General features: G+C 47.5%; 2 protein-coding genes across 8 annotated transcripts in view; one reads left to right on the top strand and one right to left on the bottom strand.

Annotated features, from left to right (window-relative positions):
- Positions 1 to 8,368, top strand: part of OSBPL1A (oxysterol binding protein like 1A) — a 73,423-nt gene extending 65,055 nt beyond the window's left edge. For all 7 annotated transcript variants that reach the window (XM_074576849.1, XM_074576850.1, XM_074576851.1 and 4 more), the window contains 4 exons: positions 1,019 to 1,135; positions 1,907 to 2,030; positions 3,389 to 3,479; positions 7,182 to 8,368. In XM_074576849.1, coding sequence (XP_074432950.1) covers positions 1,019 to 1,135; positions 1,907 to 2,030; positions 3,389 to 3,479; positions 7,182 to 7,284 — 435 coding nt within the window. In that variant the 3' untranslated portion in view covers positions 7,285 to 8,368. The remainder of the gene's footprint in view (positions 1 to 1,018; positions 1,136 to 1,906; positions 2,031 to 3,388; positions 3,480 to 7,181) is intronic.
- Positions 8,369 to 10,009: 1,641 nt separating this feature from the next.
- On the bottom strand, positions 10,010 to 19,431 carry CABYR (calcium binding tyrosine phosphorylation regulated). Its single transcript, XM_074573552.1, is given in 7 exon segments — positions 10,010 to 10,093; positions 10,095 to 10,579; positions 11,661 to 12,617; positions 13,600 to 14,295; positions 17,902 to 18,597; positions 19,146 to 19,199; positions 19,287 to 19,431. Coding segments are annotated over 7 exon segments (3,117 nt in total).
- Between the last annotated feature and the right edge of the window lie 1,649 nt (positions 19,432 to 21,080).

Genomic DNA, 21,080 nt, shown 5'->3' with positions numbered 1-21,080 from the left:
GAGAGCAAAGCTTATTAGCAGCGGGATTAAGGCTGTTGGCATGTAGCCAAAGTGTTTAAAGCATTAGTTGCCTTTAAGTTCAGCTTTACTCTCCAGTAGTCTCTGAAATGTGCTGCTGTTTTTAGCTCTGATAGTGACACCGAGTTTTCTTGGGAGAGCCATATTCCTTGTCTAGCTGGCTTTAGTTCAGTATCATAACATACACTTGTGTGGCGTAATTAATGTCAGTGGCATTGGACCCCAGGTGCTTTAAAGCAGTGCAAAAAAAAAAAAAAAAGGGTGATGATTTAGAACTAGTTCAGGTCACACCTACACTGCTGCCACCAGTTATTTTCTACTGCTCTAGTAACCACGGGTGGAGTTTTTTCCCCTCTCTGGAAAAACCATTTCACAGTGCTGGGGCTGCAGCTGCCTCAGGCTGTGTGTGTCAGCCTTCATAGGATACCCTTCCCAGAAGAAGCAGCTTATTTAGGGTATTCATTTAATGTTTGCACTTTGCCATTTCAGTAGTACGCAGCAGTCAATGGAAAGGAAGGCTCCTCTGAGCAAAGAGCAGTCGTGTAGGGCTTTCTGTTGTGCACAAACTGAAGACAGCGTTTGCATTATGTGCTGGCGTTTCTTTGATGTGGAAGGATGAGGAATGTGTGACTTCTGTTCTTCAACTTTAATGAAGCAGGAATGGAGTTAAATATCAAGCATGGAAGTGCTTGTGTTTGAGGAAACAAGACATCTCTGTGGTGGAAAAACTGACGTTTCTTAACGCTTGAACATACATATTATATCTACCAAGATGTCAATGCAAGAAACTGTTGGCAGTCTTCCCGTGTGAGGGGATTTGGAGCATGTATTCTATGTAAATGCTGTCATCCTTCTTGACAAGCATCTAGAAAAGTTTCTTTGTCACTGAAATTATTTACTTTTGGTCAAAGAAATAATTTTGTGTAAGTTCCAGTGTTGGAATGAATGAGTGTAGATGATTTATGACTCCAAAGAACTCTTATCTATCTGCTGCCTTTAGGTGGGGAATACTGAGGAACCAGATGAGATGCCGTTGCCAGATTCTGAGAGCGTGTATGTTATTCCTGGAAGTATTTTGCTATGGAAGATAACTCCAAGACCTCCAAATTCAGCGCAGGTCAGCTATGCTTTTGCTTATTGAAAGTGTGTGCTACCCCGTTGTTCTGTGTGTTCAACACAAAGCAAATCCATTTGTTGTCTCTTTCATTAGCAAGTCTGCATTTGCCTGTTTATTGCAACAAACTTTCACACTACAGTTGTAGCTCTATAATGTGGGTTTGGAGGGATAACTGCTACAGGCATGACTCCAGAGTTAGTGTAATTTCTCTGGAAAATGGGATGTAGCTAACGCTGTGGGGGATTTCCCCACCTCTTCTCTCCACCCTGCTTCCCATACTGAGGCACCTCCCTTGTGAGAAATCTCTCCTGAAGAGCTTTATTAGAGGGGAGACACTTGCAAAGCTTCCATACCATGAGTTGGGGTGTGAAGGGCTGTGGAGCTGGCGAGCCAATGGGCAGAGTACAAGGGTATGTGGGCAACTGGTAAGACAAAGAATTGGAACAAGAAAAGGTGCCCTCAGTGGGTTAATCAAGGGGGGGAATCTCTCTACAGAGATAGGGAAAATACCAGTAGGACTGGAAAAAGAAGATAAGACAGAAATAGTGCACTGAGTAATTGGATGCTGGCCTGGTTAAACAGAAACACCGAGGATCACCTACACTCTGCCTAACAGTGCAGTTTTGCTGGTATCTTGAGTATTCCTATCTTGAGTGATTAAATAATGAAAAGGCACTTAGATGTTTGTTTTTAGGCAGCAGCTTTCTTGTGTATTAAGACTAGCAGCTAGAGACGTCACAAAGTCACCTTTTCTTTGTCTCTGAATTTCAGATGTATAATTTTACTAGCTTTGCTATGGCTTTGAATGAGCTGGACAAAGAAATGGAGAGTGTCATTCCCAGAACTGACTGCCGGCTACGACCAGATATCAGAGCCATGGAAAATGGAGAAATAGGTAACTTCAGTTATTGGCAAAGGTGTTTTTATTTCTTGTTAAAACCGAGGGACTGGAAAAAAAGGAAATTCTGCATTCAAGTTGTTAGATGAACTGTGTTAGAGAGTAGCTACCTATAAAGATACGTTCCTTCGTGCTGCAAGACAGTATCTCTTTAATGCAGGTGCCTGCAGGTTGTGGTATGCTTCCAGTGAAAGGTGTGTCACCCGCCTGTACTGGGGCTGATTGGGATGGGGTCAGTTTTCTTCATAGTAGCCCATATATGGTGCTGTGTTTTAGTTTGGTGACCAAAGCAGTATTGATAACAACATCCATCTTTTAGCGATTGCTGAACAACGTTTGCACAGTGTTAAGGCCTTCTCCGTTTCTGGGGTGGGCAAGAGGCTGGAGGGGAGACAGCCAGGACAGCTGTGACCCAGACTGACCAAAGGGATATATTCCATACCAAGTAACATCATGCTCAGCAATAGGTTGTGTTTGTCGGGGGGAAGTAGCTGTTGTTTGGAGACTGACTTGATACTGGTTTACTGTTAGCGACAAACCATATTTCTTAACTACAGTAACTGCATAAAGTTTGTCTAGCAGATAGACTGGTAGTATGCAGTGTGTTAGTAGCTGGCAGGGTAACTGGTAATGGCTCATAGTCTTCCAAAAGTGATTCTCTCAAATACTACTTTCGAAGATTTTTATGAAAGGCTTTTTGAGGATTCAAGTGTGAAAGAGATCGCCTTTCACCTAATGTGCTGCTTCATCTGGCCTACACCTCAAACATTCTTATCATCCTTTCTGCCAAACAGAAGCAACTGTTCTCCTTCTTCAGGACCATGACCTGTGCTACCTTAGTGCATTAACAAAAAAAAAAAAAAAAAGGGATGCTGCAGAGAAACAAATTCTTTGTGGTTTGGAAGTGAATATTCCAAACCCTCTTTGATCAGGAACTAAGCACTAGTAACAACTTACCCCAAACCTTAACAAGAAGCAGGTGGTCAGACTTCTGAAATAAATCCAGCATATCTTAGTCAGTTTCCCTACTGAAATAAATTCTAGGTGTGCCACCTCCTCTAGCTCTCATTTGCTGTCACGTAAACGCATTTTCAGTGTCCTCAGGCCATGGATAAACATGTATTTAGCAGTCTTAAAGACTAGGATTCCATTGGCTGATCTTGTGCCACAGCTGGCTTGGCTTTGCACTTAGACTAAGCCCAGAAGCTCTTCTGTGTTACGTAGAAGGCTTTTTAAATGGACAACTTTTACTGGTTCCCTTATTTATTTGCTGGGTCAGATGGAGTAATGAACCTGTCTTATATTACACTTTGACATATTCCGTATTTTTATTTGTGTATTTTTATTCCTTCAAGATCTAGCTAGTGAAGAAAAGAAGAGGCTAGAAGAAAAACAAAGGACTGCCCGCAAAAATCGTTCGAAGTCAGAGGAAGACTGGAAGACAAGGTTAGTGCGCTCGCCTCTCTGTGTGTATTTATATAAAGGTTTTGAACGTTCAGGTTAACTGCCAGTCCACGCCGGTGATGTGCAGTGTTGTGTCAGCATGAAGAGCTGATGTTGTCATCAGGTTTGGTGCCACTGTTGTATTTGCAGATTCAGCCCCTGCGGGCTGCAGTCCTTCCAGAAAGAAGCGTCAGGCTTGGTCTCAGTTCCTTCCCTCTCGCTGCTTGCACACCCATATTCAAATACAAACCATGTTGTCTTTTCTGAGCAGCTCTTGGTTCTGACATGAAAAAGGTGTTGCCACTGATAGCTGCCCATAGGGACTGTTGTCGCTGATTAATTTATAATTGACTCAAATTTGCATGCTTGGCCAAAGAGAGGAGGAAATGCTTTTGAATCCGGTGAACTTGATAGCTTATTGCCCATGACTTCGCAGATCAGTGTGCAGGCAATACTGTATTCCCGTGGCATACAGTTATTCTCAAAGTTGGTCAAATTATTTTATCACTTAAGTAATTTTCTCCTTTCTGAGAGGGTTACTAACTACAAAAGTTAGAAGAGCTAAGGGAAAAGTTAGCTTACAAGGGATCTGCCAGGACGCTTGTTGGATTTTTTTTTTTTTTTTTTTGTACTATAAGATGAGAGAGGTCAGTTGGGAGCTTTTATACACAAGCTAAGTAGAAACTGTGAAAGCATGACCCAGATGCATCTAGTTTGACCAGACAAGGTCTACTTAAAAGTATAGTAATAAACTGGCGGTCTGTTCACAGAAAAAAAAATGGTAGGGCTAAAGTCTCTAAAAGCAAGCAAGCTTCATCTCTTCCCTATTAACTAGCTATTAGTACACCCAGACACTGTGGATTAAATATCTTTAAAATGTCTGTTTGTAACTATAAATCACTTTTTTCTTTTTTTCAAATGAAGTCACCCATCATCCCAGAGTCCCAGGTTTGGACATGTCTGCCTTTGTCTTTTTCCTGTGCCTGCTCTCCTGAAGTGTTTGGGTTTGTTTGCCCTGAGACTGGTGGAAAATAACATCTCTGTAGTGCTTCCAAGTAGACATGTTAAATGCTGGACAGCCTTGCACCTCCCTCTTCCTTTCCTGAATTCAGAGTGGTTCTAGCTCTCACCAAGTGCTTTCAAAGCAAGGGATAGGTATATTGTGCTCTTCCCAGTGCCTGAAGTAGCTTAAGTTACAGCTCAAGCTACCTGAGGTTGGTATTGGGAATTGGGGGATTCCCAGGGAGAAGCTCAGAGCAATGGTTTTCAGGGTGCGTAGGTAGTGCAGACACCATTCAAAAAGTTCTTCAGTTGCTGTTGTGCTGGTACTGTAGACCTGCTCAGCGCTTGCCTGGGATATTCTTTAAGAACTCTTTGTTTTCCAAGATGTTTCTAAAGCTTTGGCAGAAAATTTCTAGTGTCTGATCTCTCTAGCAGGAATGCAAAGTGTCACATTCTCCAAAGGATGAATGTGAAGTGTGTAAGAAGAGTTGTAATTTTTTTGGGGAAAAATGCATGCCGTGAAGGGAAACTCTCAGAAGGTCAACTGTAGGCTTTGATCTGCAGTGTGATATAAACTGATGTAAACTACTGCAGTTTCCTTGCCACAGAAAAGCAGGGTTCTTACTTTGTCTAGTAGAGTTCCTCCCTCATAAGACAATTCTCCAAAGTGCCTAGTGATTTTTTTATGATTATTTTTAATCCACTTTAGAAGCGGGGTCTTGGTATTTATGAAGAAGCGATTTATGTGGAACACTTAATGTTTTAGAGACTGACCAGTAGTCTTAAGCCTTGCGTAAAAGACCAGTTCTGAAACACAGCAGTGGTCTGTTGCTTTTGATGAAAATCAGTCCCTTTTCTCCTGTCACTTGCCTGGCTAGATTATTAGATTGCTTTGGTTCTCCTGTGTCTCTCAGACTTCGTTCTTCCCATCGCCTTTCCCCTTCCTTTTGAAGCAGGTGGTCACTGGAGGAGGGGCACATTGCCCTGACCCGTACAAGTGTGGAAGACACTAGTGAGGTAGTGGGTGGCAGGATTCCTTAATCTGAGAGATGAGGTAACTGTGCTTATAGCCCCGCCTCTCGGCAAATGCTTGGCTTTGGGCTCTGGAATGAGCTGCCATTACCTCTGAAAGGAGGAGGTGAACTAGACATATGCGCAGACCAGTTACTCGTCCTGCATGGAGGCGATGTGAACCACATTCACCAGGGGTGAATGACTTCTGTCGACTTCAGTTCACTTCACCAGGCCAGCAGGAGAACCACTGAAGTGTTCAACTGTTCAGTTTACCACCATGAAGACAGTGCAAGGCATTTCTTCCGATACGTATCTCAATCCTTTTGAGCCAAGGAAGACTTGCCTATGAGCTGCCCTGCTTTGTAACACAACCCTGCAATACTGGCAGCCTTTATGCTTTTGCTTTTTAAAGAGATCAAGTCATATTTGGTCCAAATGTGCTTTAATTTCTGTTCTGAAACCTTACGGTACCCTAGAGGGGAAGAGCCGAGTTAAAATAAGCTGCCTTGCACACGCATGATTTACTTAAGTGAGTGTGTTCACCGCAGTGAGGCATATAAAAGAACTGGCTTTTGTGGCCAACGAGGAGGTGAAAGGAATCTGTGGAGCATATTAACCACAGAAACAGGTTCTAGCAAGCTGACTTGTGCCACAAACATGGCTTGGCGAAACACAACAAGAAGTTGACATGCCAGAGGTCTGGTGCTGTGCAGCGTCTGCTGTTGGGGCAGGAAGTCGAGTAGCTGAACCCAGAGAGAAAGCAGCGTTCAGTAACGGGCTGCAGGATGGACAGAAGTGGGTGTGGGAGAGGAGGAAGGAGGACAAACTTCCATGCCATGGAGATTTTGAGAGGGTTGTACTCACCACTGGGGGATGCTTGCCAGCAGTATGGCTTTAAGTGCACTTTATTTTACAGATAGATAGTCCTCCAATAAAAGGTTATATACACACGCACGTGTAATCTCTGCATGTGCATACACAGTGCCTCCAGGCTAGGCAGGAAGGGGAGAAAGAAGGAAAGAAAGAAGGTGCTAAACTTCAGTGATCCCAGCAACAACCAGCTTAGCAAAAGCCTGCAAGTAACTTCAAGCAGACAGCATCAGCTTTCTGGCCGTTCAGATGAGCTCCCCACGGCTAACAGCATAATGCGACACTTAAATTGTAAAAAGCCAGGACTTTCCCTGCAGCCTGTGGTGATATTTCATCTATACCGAGGGTAGGTGGCACACTTGGTCTGAGTTGAGTGCGTTGCAAAACAAGGCTTTTAAAAACAACGGGAAATGTAGATCCTGGGAAAATAATGTTTTTCTGTTTTCAGGACTGCAGTGCTTGTGGTGTTTACGTGTCTTGCCCAAACTGTTACTGCTTACGCATGCCAAAATGATTGTTCACAACTGCTTTGAAGTAAAACTGTACCTGTCCTTTTTGTGATAGTTGTGACTGCTTCAAGTGACAAAATACTGGTGTCAGTAATTTCACCTGAGAGACACTTAAGTGCTGTGGCAAATGGGGAGATCTAGCTGCTGAAGATGACTTTAAATCCACTTACGAATTTAAAACCAAGAGGGCTCCTGCAATCACAGTAATTCCTTTGAACAGTAAACTGCTAAAGCAGCAGCAAAGCAGTTCTGAACTTCCATAAAAGTGTGCGTTAATAGCTTCACTAACATGCTCTTTGTTTCCTTGCAGATGGTTCCACCAAGGCCCCAATCCCTATACTGGTACACAGGACTGGCTTTATTCTGGCAACTACTGGGACAGAAACTACTTTAACTTGCCTGATATTTATTAAAATGCAATAAGGAGCCTGTGACTGATACAAATAAGTCTTAATCTGTTTTAATGTTTTCCCTTGTTTTACTTATCTCCTGAAAAAAACTGACATGTTATCAAACAGAATATTAAGCATCTCCACAGTAAATCTGGTGGTACATGATCTGCAGTCCCATAAGTAGGGGAATAATTTTTCTGGCTGATGGTGGGTCCTGCATGGACAAAGTTAAGTCGCCGTGGTTTCGAGCTGCCCTGTTTGCTGAATCCACCTATATTAGGTTGTGGTGTATGAGGAATAGAACACCTTCGGCTGTTCTGTGAATACTTTCTTTCGTAGGTAACACTGGCACAAGTAAAACTGGTTTTATTTATCGTGACATGGGAATGTTTAAAAGCACACATGGTAATCGCAATATTCTGTTCTTAAATGAAGAAGGGTGTGTCACTTTTGTAAAGATGTAATTTTTCATAAAGTGACTTTTCTTTTACTAAAATAACTCCCTTAAATCCTGCGCTCTGGTTGGAGATTCCAGAAGTGTTCCCGTCTCTGGAGCATTAATGCAGTTGTTTAAGCTGGTAACATTACTCAGAGGTATTTATTCAATGTTTTGTGCAGTGTGTTTTGAATTTTGCTCTCCTGTTTTGCTACCAGCCTTATGGTTTAAGGAATTAAGAGCCATTTAAATTATCTACAGATTTGATTTGAACTGCACACTAATAACAGGTTTTAAAAGAATCTGTTTCATGCACTAGAAGTTCTGGTGCCCAGCACCACTGCAAAAAGGCAAGAACCTAATCAGTCCAGGAGCCGGTGGAACATGGTGTAGGGGGGGGAGAGGACCTGTGTCTGTACTGTGCAAACTCCCCGGGAGGAAGTCTTGTGCATTTCAAAGGTAGTCCAGCACCTCAGTGAGGCCTCCTGTGCACAGCTGCTTTACCCCTTTTCGGTGGGGTGCATTCAATCTTAGAGTGTAAGTTTATATTGAACTGTGTACAGAGCTTCTAGAGGGCGAGCTGCTCTTTGTACAATATTTTAACTGCTGTCTGGAGGTTAGTGTTAATCGAATAATTGCTACTAAATAAAGGCTTTGAAACTTCTTGCACCTAAAGTGAGTGGTGTTTGACAGCGCTGACCCTTTCTGAGCAAGCCTACTCCAAAAGCTGCTGCAATGAAGATGTACATTGTGCTTCCATGTGCTTCATGGACCTCTTGTCTCCTGAGGAACAGTCTCCATATGGGGGATGGATGGGGAACTGAGAGCTTTCTCCTTGAATATGCAGTGAGGCGGCAGCTCTGGCCTTGAGGGTGGACTACTGAAACGGTGAATAAGGCAATGAGACGCTTTCTATTTTTATTCTGGGCACTACTAGAATTACCCAGGCTAGTGATGCTGAGACGTATTTGCATAGATAAGGGAAAGCCTTTGGCAGTCTGTCATGCGAGGGCCCAGTCCTCCCAGTGAGCTGTAGATGCAGAAATCGAACACCTGCACTGTCTCTTGGAAGCCTCACCTCTGCACTCGAGCCTCTACTCTGGCCAGCATTTCTTCAAGTCTGTCTTAATTCCCGTGCAACTTCCAAGTGTGATTCTGAGCTATGTAGAAGCAGTCTGGTGGGTCAGTGCTTCAGCAGGTCACACAGCACTGAACGCTCACTGCTAGGGAGAACAAAGCATTTAGTTCCTGCTTGCCCGCCCTGGTTCAAGAAGGAGGAAAGTCTATACTACATTAACTTTCCTTCTTTTGTTTTGAGCGACTTCTGTTTCATAAGAACAGATTTGGTTTTTTTCTAGACCTATACTTCACGAGCCTGGCATATTTATGTGACCATACCTGTAGTTGTGAAACCTCTAAAGCAAAGTAAAGGTACTTTTTCTTAACCCCTTCCTTGATGCATATCCTCAGCTGTCCTCCTCAATAAACCCCTGTGGTTTGAGTGAATCGCCCGTGGGTGAGGACAACTCATTCCTCTAGTTGAATGTTTGACTGAGCTCTTGCGCACAACATCTGTGCACAGTTCCTTCCTAGAGTGTGTAACGCCAGCAGCATCGACTACGCCTGGTTACACGGAACTAACTTTGGCTCTGGATGTAAGCTGTCGGTACGGCTGGGGCTTATGCATACACCGTGTCAGCACACTGAAGAAGCTGGGCCACTCTTCAGTGAAACAGCTGCAGCAGATGTGTCTCAGTGGTCATAATTCACACAAAGTTAACATTCCGGATGTTGTGCTGTGCTGGGAAAGTATAAAACACAGGGGAATGCAATGCTAATTACTGGCTTTGTTGGACCATTTGCATTAAGTTGTTGAATTTATTGCAATGTCAGCTCCGTTCCTCCTGAACTCTTCCTCGCTTCTCAACCTGTTCAAAAAAATAACATGAACTTAGTAGAAAGCGTGCAGCGAGAACTACTTTAATTGCTACCTACAATGAGGGTATTTTGCCACATTCTGAATATTACACAAATGCTAAAAGATGTCTATAAATGTGAGATTAAAAACTTGGTTACTTTAGACTAAAACCAGAGGAAGACCAGTACTACCAATTGCAAAGTGTAAACGAGCAGAGGAAGACATTGGCTCTCTTACATATGACAAATAGTTTAACCACTGGTCTTAAACCTTGTTTTATTTTGAAAAGGCTTAAATTAAGCTTTTAGTAGCATCTCCCTAGGCGAGACCCATGCAAGAAGCAAAGTTCTTCATGACCCTGCTTTGGGAATGAGCCCTGACATAATGGTTATCTATCCTGCAGTACCCGAACTTTCTGCAAGAGCATTTATACCTGTGTGCTTATCACCAGCTGGTGAGCTTTGTCTTGGCGGACATCACATCATCCAGAGGGATGGCAACCAAGCAAACACTGGGTAGGGGGGGGCTCAGCCCTGGTTTCCCCGCAGAATTAAAACTGGGGCCTGCTGTATCTGTTTCCTCATCAGCTGGCCTGGCTGCTGGGACTGGCACCGTAACGAATCTCCCAGAACCTACGTCTTGCTGTTCAAAGGCAGCATGGCCAGGAATAGGTTTCCAGTCCTGTGCCTTCTGAACGTTAGAGCCCACTAAAATGAAAGGTGGAGCGTTTCCCCTCTTGCTGTCTTCTTGCATCACATAAATGGGAGCAGATGCTTGTGACGGCTGACCGCATTGTTGATTTTCCCCCCTGGAAAGCCGGAGGGTTGCCTGGGAATAAGAAACAGCAGTTCCAGCAGGAAGGGATGGTGGTGGTTTTTGACCTTGTCTCAAGTCAGTTAGGCAATAGAGGGTCCACACATTAGAAGGTGGTGGTGGCTGTCCTGCTTCACTTGATGCCATGGCTACAAAGATAAAAGTGAGAGTGCTGGTATCAGGAGCAGCGCATTCCAGTCACATTGTAAATCCTTATGTCTAAACCAAAGGTAGCTACACTTGGAGAAAGCAAGCATGTTAGAGAAGGGAGCTGGGATAGCAAACACTGTTTGGTATGTGGCTGACAAACACGTGCAGCCTAGAAAAAGTTAAACTGTTTATGGTCAGAGCTCTGGCTCTATTTGTGGCCAGGCTTTTCTAGGTAACCATTTGCCTGGTATTTCTGAAGGATGGTTGTTTTTTTTTTTAAAGAGCCAATCTTAATTTACAAGTCTGCCTACGCTCAGCTCTCCTCTACAAAATGCTTTGCTGAGACCTCACAGCTGTACTACTTCTGGGGCCTGGGACAGGGCTTGAACAGATACTGCAGTGGCAGGGACCGCCACCCTGGAGGGTTTGTCCAGCTGGGCCTGGGAGGAGCTGGGCACATGTCACCACAGGGACGAGGTGCTGGTGGGCAAGAAAGATGGAACGCCAGCTCTCTTACTGCTTGTCAAACTGATGACCAGTGCTTAGCCCACTCAGCCCAGCTGCAGAAACTCGCCAAGCTCAAGACAGCACAGGCAACCACCACCATTTATTTTTCTTTTTCCTATGTGGAAAATCTCCTAGGTCAGTGCTGGAATATGAGATCTTTCAGAGGAGGAGACTCAAAACTAGGGCTCCAACTGGTCACCTCTCTTCAGCCACAGGGCACATGTGTGACATCTTAGGTACCTAACACCTGTTTCAGAAAATATGGCTTGTTTTGAGCAAGACCATTTGGCATCAATGGGCACCTTCCCACAGATGCAATATGCGCTCTTGGCTGCATATTTGCCCATGGCAGTCTTGCCCAAAGCCAGCCACATCTCTTGGAACAGACAGCAGGGAGATCTAACACGTGTGCACTGGGGCCAAGCAGATGGTGTTGGTACAGTAGTTGCTTAGAAATCATCTCTATCCCTGTGTTGCACTGACATAGGTGCTTTTCCATTTAATGACCACCGATGAAGCTGTAGAGCTGGAAACTGAAACAGGAAGATAACACACAGACCCAGACTTTCTTACCTGACAAGACATAAACTTGCTCAGCTGATTCCACTTGCGCTGTAGATTCTGTTCTCTCAGGATGGTACGCTAAATCATCAGCACGTGGACCTAAGGTTGTAGCACTCGAGCCCTGGCCTGCATTTAGAGGCTGCTCAGTCTCTACCAGACAAGCTGTTTGGTCTACAAAGGGAATGATTATTTTCCGTGGAAACTGCTCTACATAAGGTGCCACCTCCGCACCCTTATAAGGTGCAACCTCTGCGCCCATAACTGGCTCACCATCCGACCACAGTGTTACAGCCTCAGTGGTTGAGGTAACCTCAGCGTCGTTGCAGGAAGGCACAGCCTGCAATGGACCTTGAGGAGCAGGTGATGGGGGTGGTGGTGGTGAAAGAGGTGATGGTGATGGGTCTTCCCCCAGGGTGGCCGAGGAAGCTTGATTTACATCATCATCTGTTGAAACATCAGCCTGGCTGTCTGAGGGCCCTAGTTCTCCAGCTATGGAGGACGGGCTCTGCACTGCTGGTTGTGACCTAACGGCCTCTACGATAGGCTCGGCTGCTGGGACAGCAGCAACATCTTCAGCAGCACCTTCTACTGGTGTAAGTTCATTCTCTGAGGTCTGAGAGTCTTCGTAAAGAGTCTGCACGCTGGTTGCCACATCCCTCACAGAACAAAAGGAGTCAGTGTTACCTAGCGCATGGGCAGCAAGCTGTGTAGACTCAGCGGGGACGTACACCAGTTCAGGTCCCTCGGGGGATGGAGGTCTAGCAGATCCAGGGGGGGATTTGCTTTCTGCCACGGAACTGGCAATTGATGGGTGTTGAGTTGCTTTGGAGCTATATTGAATTTCAGGTTCTTTAAGGAGCTGGTCTTCCTCGGTGTCCGTACACTTGTCCTTTTGCTTGGGCTCCCCAGAAAACGAAGGATCTGTGTGCTCGGAGGTCTTCGCTTCCAGTCCCTCCTTCATGTTTTCTGCAAGGTAAAAGGCACATAATGGCAATACAAGAGCAACTGTTTCCGTTGAAATAAAATGAAGAGCGGTTTCAGCACCAACTCGATTAGAGGCTCTACAGGACATCTATGAGGCTTCCTGGGTTGCAGAGATGGAATGGTTTAAGGGGGGGTTGCTGCTTGCCTAGCAATAAGGGGCTGGGAAATTCCGAGAGCACTGGTAGCACTTCAAAACCTCGGAAGCCTTAACTGTATTCCTGATCCTGCAGGGGCTGCTGGGGCTTCTCTTCATGGCTGTAACTCCCTTAGTGTGCAGCTCTCAATCGACAGACCAAGGCTGTCTCAAGCGCTGGCTGGTTCCAGGCTTCCTTGGCACCCAGCTTGGTGGCCTTTCTCAAGAAAGGGGGTATTTGAAGCTGCTGATGCTTACGGTAACCGGATGATGGAGACCCAAACCAGTGACGCAGAGACAAAGAGGCTGTGGGCTAGACAACGCGCCCTTATCACTGCTCCCACACAACCTTCAGGTGGCATCATGTATTCCAGCCCTTACAGCCAAACCTGGGGAGCAGCTGAGAGCTCCCAGCACTTCCCAAGGGAATCGGCATCCCGCAGAACTAAATCATCTTTCTATAAAGGGATACAATGGCTCTTTGCAAAGAACAGCGAAGTGGGAAGTCACTATTCTGCTGAGGGGGTGGTAGATCGCACTGCAATGTCTGAAAATGACCCGAGGCATCCGGGCTCTCCTCTCTGCTCAAGGAGAAAGTACAGCATCCCAGGGGACTAATTCTTCCCACATTAAACAGAAGCAAATCATCAGCACGTGGACCTAAGGTTGTAGCGCTCGAGCCCTGGCCTGCATTTAGAGGCTGCTCAGTCTCTACCAGACAAGCTGTTTGGTCTACAGAGGGAATGATTATTTTCCGTGGAAACTGCTCTACATAAGGTGCCACCTCCGCACCCTCATAAGGTGCAACCTCTGCGCCCATAACTGGCTCACCATCCGACCACAGTGTTACAGCCTCAGTGGTTGAGGTAACCTCAGCGTCGTTGCAGGAAGGCACAGCCTGCAATGGACCTTGAGGAGCAGGTGATGGGGGTGGTGGTGGTGAAAGAGGTGATGGTGATGGGTCTTCCCCCAGGGTGGCCGAGGAAGCTTGATTTACATCATCATCTGTTGAAACATCAGCCTGGCTGTCTGAGGGCCCTAGTTCTCCAGCTATGGAGGACGGGCTCTGCACTGCTGGTTGTGACCTAACGGCCTCTACGATAGGCTCGGCTGCTGGGACAGCAGCAACATCTTCAGCAGCACCTTCTACTGGTGTAAGTTCATTCTCTGAGGTCTGAGAGTCTTCGTAAAGAGTCTGCACGCTGGTTGCCACATCCCTCACAGAACAAAAAGAGTCAGTGTTACCTAGCGCATGGGCAGCAAGCTGTGTAGACTCAGCGGGGACGTACACCAGTTCAGGTCCCTCGGGGGATGGAGTTCTAGCAGATCCAGGGGGGGATTTGCTTTCTGCCACGGAACTGGCAATTGATGGGTGTTGAGTTACTTCGGAGCTATATTGAATTTCAGGTTCTTTAAGGAGCTGGTCTTCCTCGGTGTCCGTACACTTGTCCTTTTGCTTGGGCTCCCCAGAAAACGAAGGATCTGTGTGCTCGGAGGTCTTCGCTTCCAGTCCCTCCTTCATGTTTTCTGCAAGGTAAAAGGCACATAATGGCAATACAAGAGCAACTGTTTCCGTTGAAATAAAATGAAGAGCGGTTTCAGCACCAACTCGATTAGAGGCTCTACAGGACACCTATGAGGCTTCCCGGGTTGCAGAGATGGAATGGTTTAAGGGGGGGTTGCTGCTTGCCTATCAATAAGGGGCTGGGAAATTCCGAGAGCACTGGTAGCACTTCAAAACCTCAGAAGCCTTAACTGTATTCCTGATCCTGCAGTGACGGCTACATTCTTATCTACTGCCCACGCACACTGATGGGTTAAAAGATTAAACCTTTTACATTAAGCACATCACTAGTTAGAAGACCACGGATCTTCTTTGCAGCACATCAGATCTCTTTGGATCCATACAAGGTGTTTTAGGTGCATAGATGGTGACATTTTAGCTTCCTCAAGAATCTTGATTAGTTGAACTAACAGGTATCGAAGCGAAGCACAGGGTAAGACATGAATAAGTTTTAGATACAGAGCGAAAAATGGCTTCTAGATTAGTTATAAAGGGAGGAACACAAAAGAGTACTCATGGGATTAAAACAGTGTTCCACCACATGGTTAACAAATCCCTCAGCATTGGAAAAAAAACCAACAAACCAAGAGGTCTGGTCTCTGTCATGATTAGCAAGCGTTGGCCAATATTGTAAAACCAGCACAGCAGCAGAAGAGAAGGTGACTGTTTAACAGACCATCACAGCTGAGCACTGAGCTGTTTTCCGAAGTCATGAACAGATGAGATCAGAAATTACGCGAGAAACACCACTCGAAGGATAACAGAGCTAAATCCTCTCTGAAAAAACGTTATTCTGACTGCCATCCCAAGCCAACACCGACCCATTTATAATCCAGTGTCAGTATCAGGCAACGCCACGGAAAAGAAAGGCTCCCTTGCAGCCACACAAGCCAGCTGCCTACCTACTGGTGCACAACCGGTCCCAAAACCCATGCTGGCACTGTGGGCGGGAGACTCCAGAGGAAACCTTGCTCAGGCTTGCTAAGGAATTCCTCTCTGATCATCCCCTTTCATAAGACAGTTATGTGACCACATAGTAGGGGATGGATGACACAGAAGGAGAGGGCTACAAGAGGGACCTGCACTGGAGCTTGGTGAACACGCAGGGGTCAGTTCACAATCACATAAGCAGACCACCGATGGGCACTCAGGCAGAAAATTTCCGCATTATGCAGCCACTCTCCATCGTATTTGAAAGTCATGGCAGTCAAGCAAAGTCCCCAGTGACTGGAGAAAAGGGAATATCGCGCCCATTTTTAACAAAGGTAATAAGGAGGACTCTGGGAACTACCCACCAGTCAGCCTCACCTCTGTGCCTGGTAAGATCATGGTACAGATCCTCCTGGAAGATACGTCAAAACAGACGGAAGACAGAGAGGTGATTAAAGACTGCCAGCACGGCTTCAGCAAGGGCAAATTGTGCCTGACTAATCTAGTGGCCTTCTACAATGGAGCGACAGCATCAGTGGACACAGGAAGAGCTACAGATACCATCTACCTGGACTTCTGTAGGCCTTTGATACACTCCACCACAACATTCTGCTTCCTGAATTGGAGAGAGATGGGTTTAATGTATGGACTATCTGATGGATCAGGAATTGGATGGATGGCTGCATCCAAAGACTTACAGTCAACAGCTCAATGTGCAAGTGGAAACCAGTAATGAGTGGTATCCCTCAAGGGTCTGTGCTGGGACCAATACTATTTAATAGCTTCATCAATGACAGAGAGTTGAATTGAGTGCACTCTCAGCAAGTTTGCGGGTGACACCACGCTGAGTGGTGCGGTTGATTCGCTAGAGGGACGGGATGCCAGCCAGAGGCACCTTGACAGGCTTGAGGAGTGGGCCCACGTGAACCTCAGGAAGTTCAACAAGGCTAAACGCAAGGTCTTGCACATGGACTGGGGCAATGCCCAATACCAGTATAGACTGTAGGAAGAACAGACTGAGAGCAGCCCTGTGGAAAAGGACTTCAGGTACTGGTGGATGAAAAACTGGACATGAGACAGCAATGTGTGCTCAAAGCCCAGGCGGCCAACTGCATCCTGGGCTGCAGCAAAAGAAGCGTGGCCAGCAGGTTGAGGGAGGTGATTCTGCCCCTCTGCTCTGGTGAGATCCCGCCTGGAGTACTGTGTCCAGCTCCAGAGCCCTCAGCGCAGGAAAGACATGGACTCGTTGGAGCGGGTCCGCAAAAGTGATCTGAGGGCCGGAGCACCTCTCCTATGAAGACAGGCCGAGAGAGTCAGGGCTGTTCAGCCCCGAGAACAGAAGGCTCCAGGGAGACCTTATTGCGGCCTTTCAGTACCTAAAGGGGGCTTATAAGAAAGACAGAGAAAGACTTTTTACCAAGGCCTGCATTGACAGGACACGGGGCAACAGTTTTAAACTGAAAGAGGGTAAATCTAGATTAGATACCAGGAATGGTTTTTTTACAATGAGGCTGGTGAGACCCTGGAAGATGTTGCCCAAAGTAGCTGTTGAGGCCCCATGACCGGAATTGTTCAAGGCCAGCTTGAATGGGGCTTTGAGCAACCTGGTCTAGTGAAAGATGTTCCTGCCAAGGGTAGGGGGGTTGGACTACACAATCTTCAAGGTCCCTTCCAACTCAAATCATTCTGTGATTCCATGATGATGCAAAAATTTGCTGTGTGGTATTGTTAAGGCAGCATTTGCGAACGCACCAAAATTCAGCCTTCGGTGATACTTTAAGTTGCACTGCAACATCCACCAGTCATTTTTACAAGAAAACTGTTTAAGTGCTGAAATCAGTGGGGGTTAACTATTTTAGAGGAGATCCTAAGCTAGGAACAAGACAGTAGCACTTTCTGTTCATATCATAGCTGGGGCTTCTCTTCATGGCTGTAACTCCCTTAGTGTGCAGCTCTCAATCTACAGACCAAGGCTGTCTCAAGCACTGGCTGGTTCCAGGCTTCCTTGGCACCCAGCTTGGTGGCCTTTCTCAAGAAAGGGGGTATTTGAAGCTGCTGATGCTTACGGTAACCGGATGATGGAGACCCAAACCAGTGACGCAGAGACAAAGAGGCTGTGGGCTAGACAACGCGCCCTTATCACTGCTCCCACACAACCTTCAGGTGGCATCATGTATTCCAGCCCTTACAGCCAAACCTGGGGAGCAGCTGAGAGCTCCCAGCACTTCCCAAGGGAATCGGCATCCCGCAGAACTAAATCATCTTTCTATAAAGGGATACAATGGCTCTTTGCAAAGAACAGCGAAGTGGGAAGTCACTATTCTGCTGAGGGGGTGGTAGATCGCACTGCAATGTCTGAAAATGACCCGAGGCATCCGGGCTCTCCTCTCTGCTCAAGGAGAAAGTACAGCATCCCAGGGGACTAATTCTTCCCACATTAAACAGAAGCAAATCATCAGCACGTGGACCTAAGGTTGTAGCGCTCGAGCCCTGGCCTGCATTTAGAGGCTGCTCAGTCTCTACCAGACAAGCTGTTTGGTCTACAGAGGGAATGATTATTTTCCGTGGAAACTGCTCTACATAAGGTGCCACCTCCGCACCCTCATAAGGTGCAACCTCTGCACCCATAACTGGCTCACCATCCCACCACAGTGTTACAGCCTCAGTGGTTGAGGTAACCTCAGCGTCGTTGCAGGAAGGCACAGCCTGCAATGGACCTTGAGGAGCAGGTGATGGGGGTGGTGGTGGTGAAAGAGGTGATGGTGATGGGTCTTCCCCCAGGGTGGCCGAGGAAGCTTGATTTACATCATCATCTGTTGAAACATCAGCCTGGCTGTCTGAGGGCCCTAGTTCTCCAGCTATGGAGGACGGGCTCTGCACTGCTGGTTGTGACCTAACGGCCTCTACGATAGGCTCGGCTGCTGGGACAGCAGCAACATCTTCAGCAGCACCTTCTACTGGTGTAAGTTCATTCTCTGAGGTCTGAGAGTCTTCGTAAAGAGTCTGCACGCTGGTTGCCACATCCCTCACAGAACAAAAGGAGTCAGTGTTACCTAGCGCATGGGCAGCAAGCTGTGTAGACTCAGCGGGGACGTACACCAGTTCAGGTCCCTCGGGGGATGGAGGTCTAGCAGATCCAGGGGGGGATTTGCTTTCTGCCACGGAACTGGCAATTGATGGGTGTTGAGTTACTTCGGAGCTATATTGAATTTCAGGTTCTTTAAGGAGCTGGTCTTCCTCGGTGTCCGTACACTTGTCCTTTTGCTTGGGCTCCCCAGAAAACGAAGGATCTGTGTGCTCGGAGGTCTTCGCTTCCAGTCCCTCCTTCATGTTTTCTGCAAGGTAAAAGGCACATAATGGCAATACAAGAGCAACTGTTTCCGTTGAAATAAAATGAAGAGCGGTTTCAGCACCAACTCGATTAGAGGCTCTACAGGACATCTATGAGGCTTCCCGGGTTGCAGAGATGGAATGGTTTAAGGGGGCATTGCTGCTTGCCTATCAATAAGGGGCTGGGAAATTCCGAGAGCACTGGTAGCACTTCAAAACCTAGGAATCATTAACTTAGGAGCAGGTGATGGTGGTGATCCTGCAGTGATCCTGATCCTGCAGTGATGGCTACATTCTTATCTACTGCCCACGCACATTGTCACACTTACGGTTTAAAAGACTAAACCTTTTATGTTAAGCACATCACTAGTTAAATAGAAGCAAGTGCTTTCTGAAGACGCCTGGCTTTTCAATAGCCTAGCACCAACATGCCTCTTCCACGTGACCAGATATGGACGGGATGCATCCCATAAAAAGTGAAAACTACTCACAACTATTTGGGTTGGAACATTGTCTCAAAATTTGTCAAAAGAACAAAGAGCAACTATCTTACCGCGAGCAACCTCAAACTTATGAACCAGTTCTGTTATATCCAGATCTGGATGCCCTGGAAACAGAAGCAGAAATCAAGCCTGAGCAGGACAGCACTCTCAAATAGCTCAGCTCTTCAGATGAAGCACCGGCAGGAACAAACCTTTTTGAAAGATGACAAGATCTTGGAAATAGAGAGCAAAAAACTCGGCAATGTCATCCGGTTTGTCTTGCATGACAGCCCAGCTCACTCCCTCGAGCAGGATCTGGAGGCCATATGGAACGTGCTTGATCATTGAAGACTCCATCCTTGCCCACTCAAGCCGGCTTACAGTTTCTCATCTGTAGGAACAGAACCCCTCGGGTGAGTGTCTACCCTGCCCCGGTGTGAGGTGTCCATCGCCGGCGGCGTGATGGCCACTGCTCATCCCTTGCCGTGCCACCACCAACCCTCCTCCATCCCACACCCCCCCCGGCCTCCGATCGCTCCTGTAACTTAGAGGGGGCTATTTACCGCTTGCCGTGACCAAATCCTTTATTCCCGCTTCTGCACCTTTAGGCAGCGGGAGGCACGGCCGGGGGGGGGGGGAGCAGCCAACTGTGGAACCGCCACGTGACCTCAAACCCACGCCCTGAATTCCCCGTTTTTAAAGATAAAACCCACCAAAGCGCCCCGCGATGCGCCAGAAAAGCCGTTCGTGTTCACGCAGAGAGTTCACAGGACACGTCTTCCTCCGTCTTCCTCCATCCCCTCCGCCACCCGCCCGCTCCCGGCCTCCCCCTGCGGCCCCCGCTGCCCCCACGCGCCACCCGGGGGCTGCCGCGCCCAGCGCGGGGGGGGGGCGGCGTGACGTCACAGTGCCCGCGCGCGGGCAGCGCCCCGGTTGGGAGCCGGCGGCGGCTGCGCTCCGGCGTTACCGCTCGTCGCGGGGAAGCGTTAACACGAGGAGCGGGAGGCGAAATCACACGATTAAAATCGACAGCCGGCAGAGCGCCCTCTGCGGCCGGGTGACGCCGCCACCCCCAGAACGGTTCGGGTTGGAAGGGACCTTAAAGACCACCCAGTTCCAAGCCCCTGCCCTGGGCTGGGACACCTCCCGCTAGGCCAGGCTGCTCAGAGCCCCATCAGGGAGGGCTCTTCTCCTGCAACGAACACCTTCTCATTATCACACGAGAACCAGTGCATTTAATGGACGGGACCGTTTGAGCACAACTCTGTAATCCTTTTAATAACATACTTTGAGACCCAAGCACGGTGTCGTGGCTGCCGCTGCTCGGGACGAGCGGCACAAGGGCTGTGAGGGCAAGGCCCAGCACCCGCGCCCCATGAGCTGCTGCGTGTCCTCCCTTCCCAACGCTACTGTGAAACCCGTTCCCATCTGCTGCCGCCGCTGACTTGCCTTCAACCAGCAGAACCCACAGCACAGGCAGAACCCCTCTGAGGACGTGTTTCACCCTTGCCAAAAACACCCGTTTTCCTCACCGGCAGCAGGCAGCCGAACCAGAGAGGTTTCTTCCCGGCAGAGTGTAACTTTGTGCTCAGTCTTGGGCTATGGTGACTTCCCACGATCTGAGGCTGCAACCTGCAGAGAGCAGAACGGTGGCAGCCACATCCCTCCCAGCCCTCTGACCACCCCCGGGGTCACTGCCTGGCCTTTTAAGAGAGGTGACATACAACACCCAAGGGACTTAAATCCACACAACAGACTGCAAAATACAGCACCTGAGAAGCGATGTTCTGTGGTGACCTCTGGCAGGAGCTCAGAGCAAACGACTGGGGACTGTAACCTCTTCAGCCGCAGCAGCTACACCCAAAAAGGAACGAGGATATTCCTTAATACGGCTCTGTTCATACGGCAGAACCTTATGGCTGCGAGGGCAAAACTTGAAACAAACCTCAGCAGCCCCAGGGAGAGCATTTGCTTTCCAGTACACGTTTTCAGTGGGTACACGCAAG

This window comes from Larus michahellis, chromosome 2 (genome assembly GCF_964199755.1).
Source record: "Larus michahellis chromosome 2, bLarMic1.1, whole genome shotgun sequence".
Classification (NCBI taxonomy): domain Eukaryota; kingdom Metazoa; phylum Chordata; class Aves; order Charadriiformes; family Laridae; genus Larus; species Larus michahellis.
This window is presented reverse-complemented; position numbering and strand designations above follow the sequence as displayed.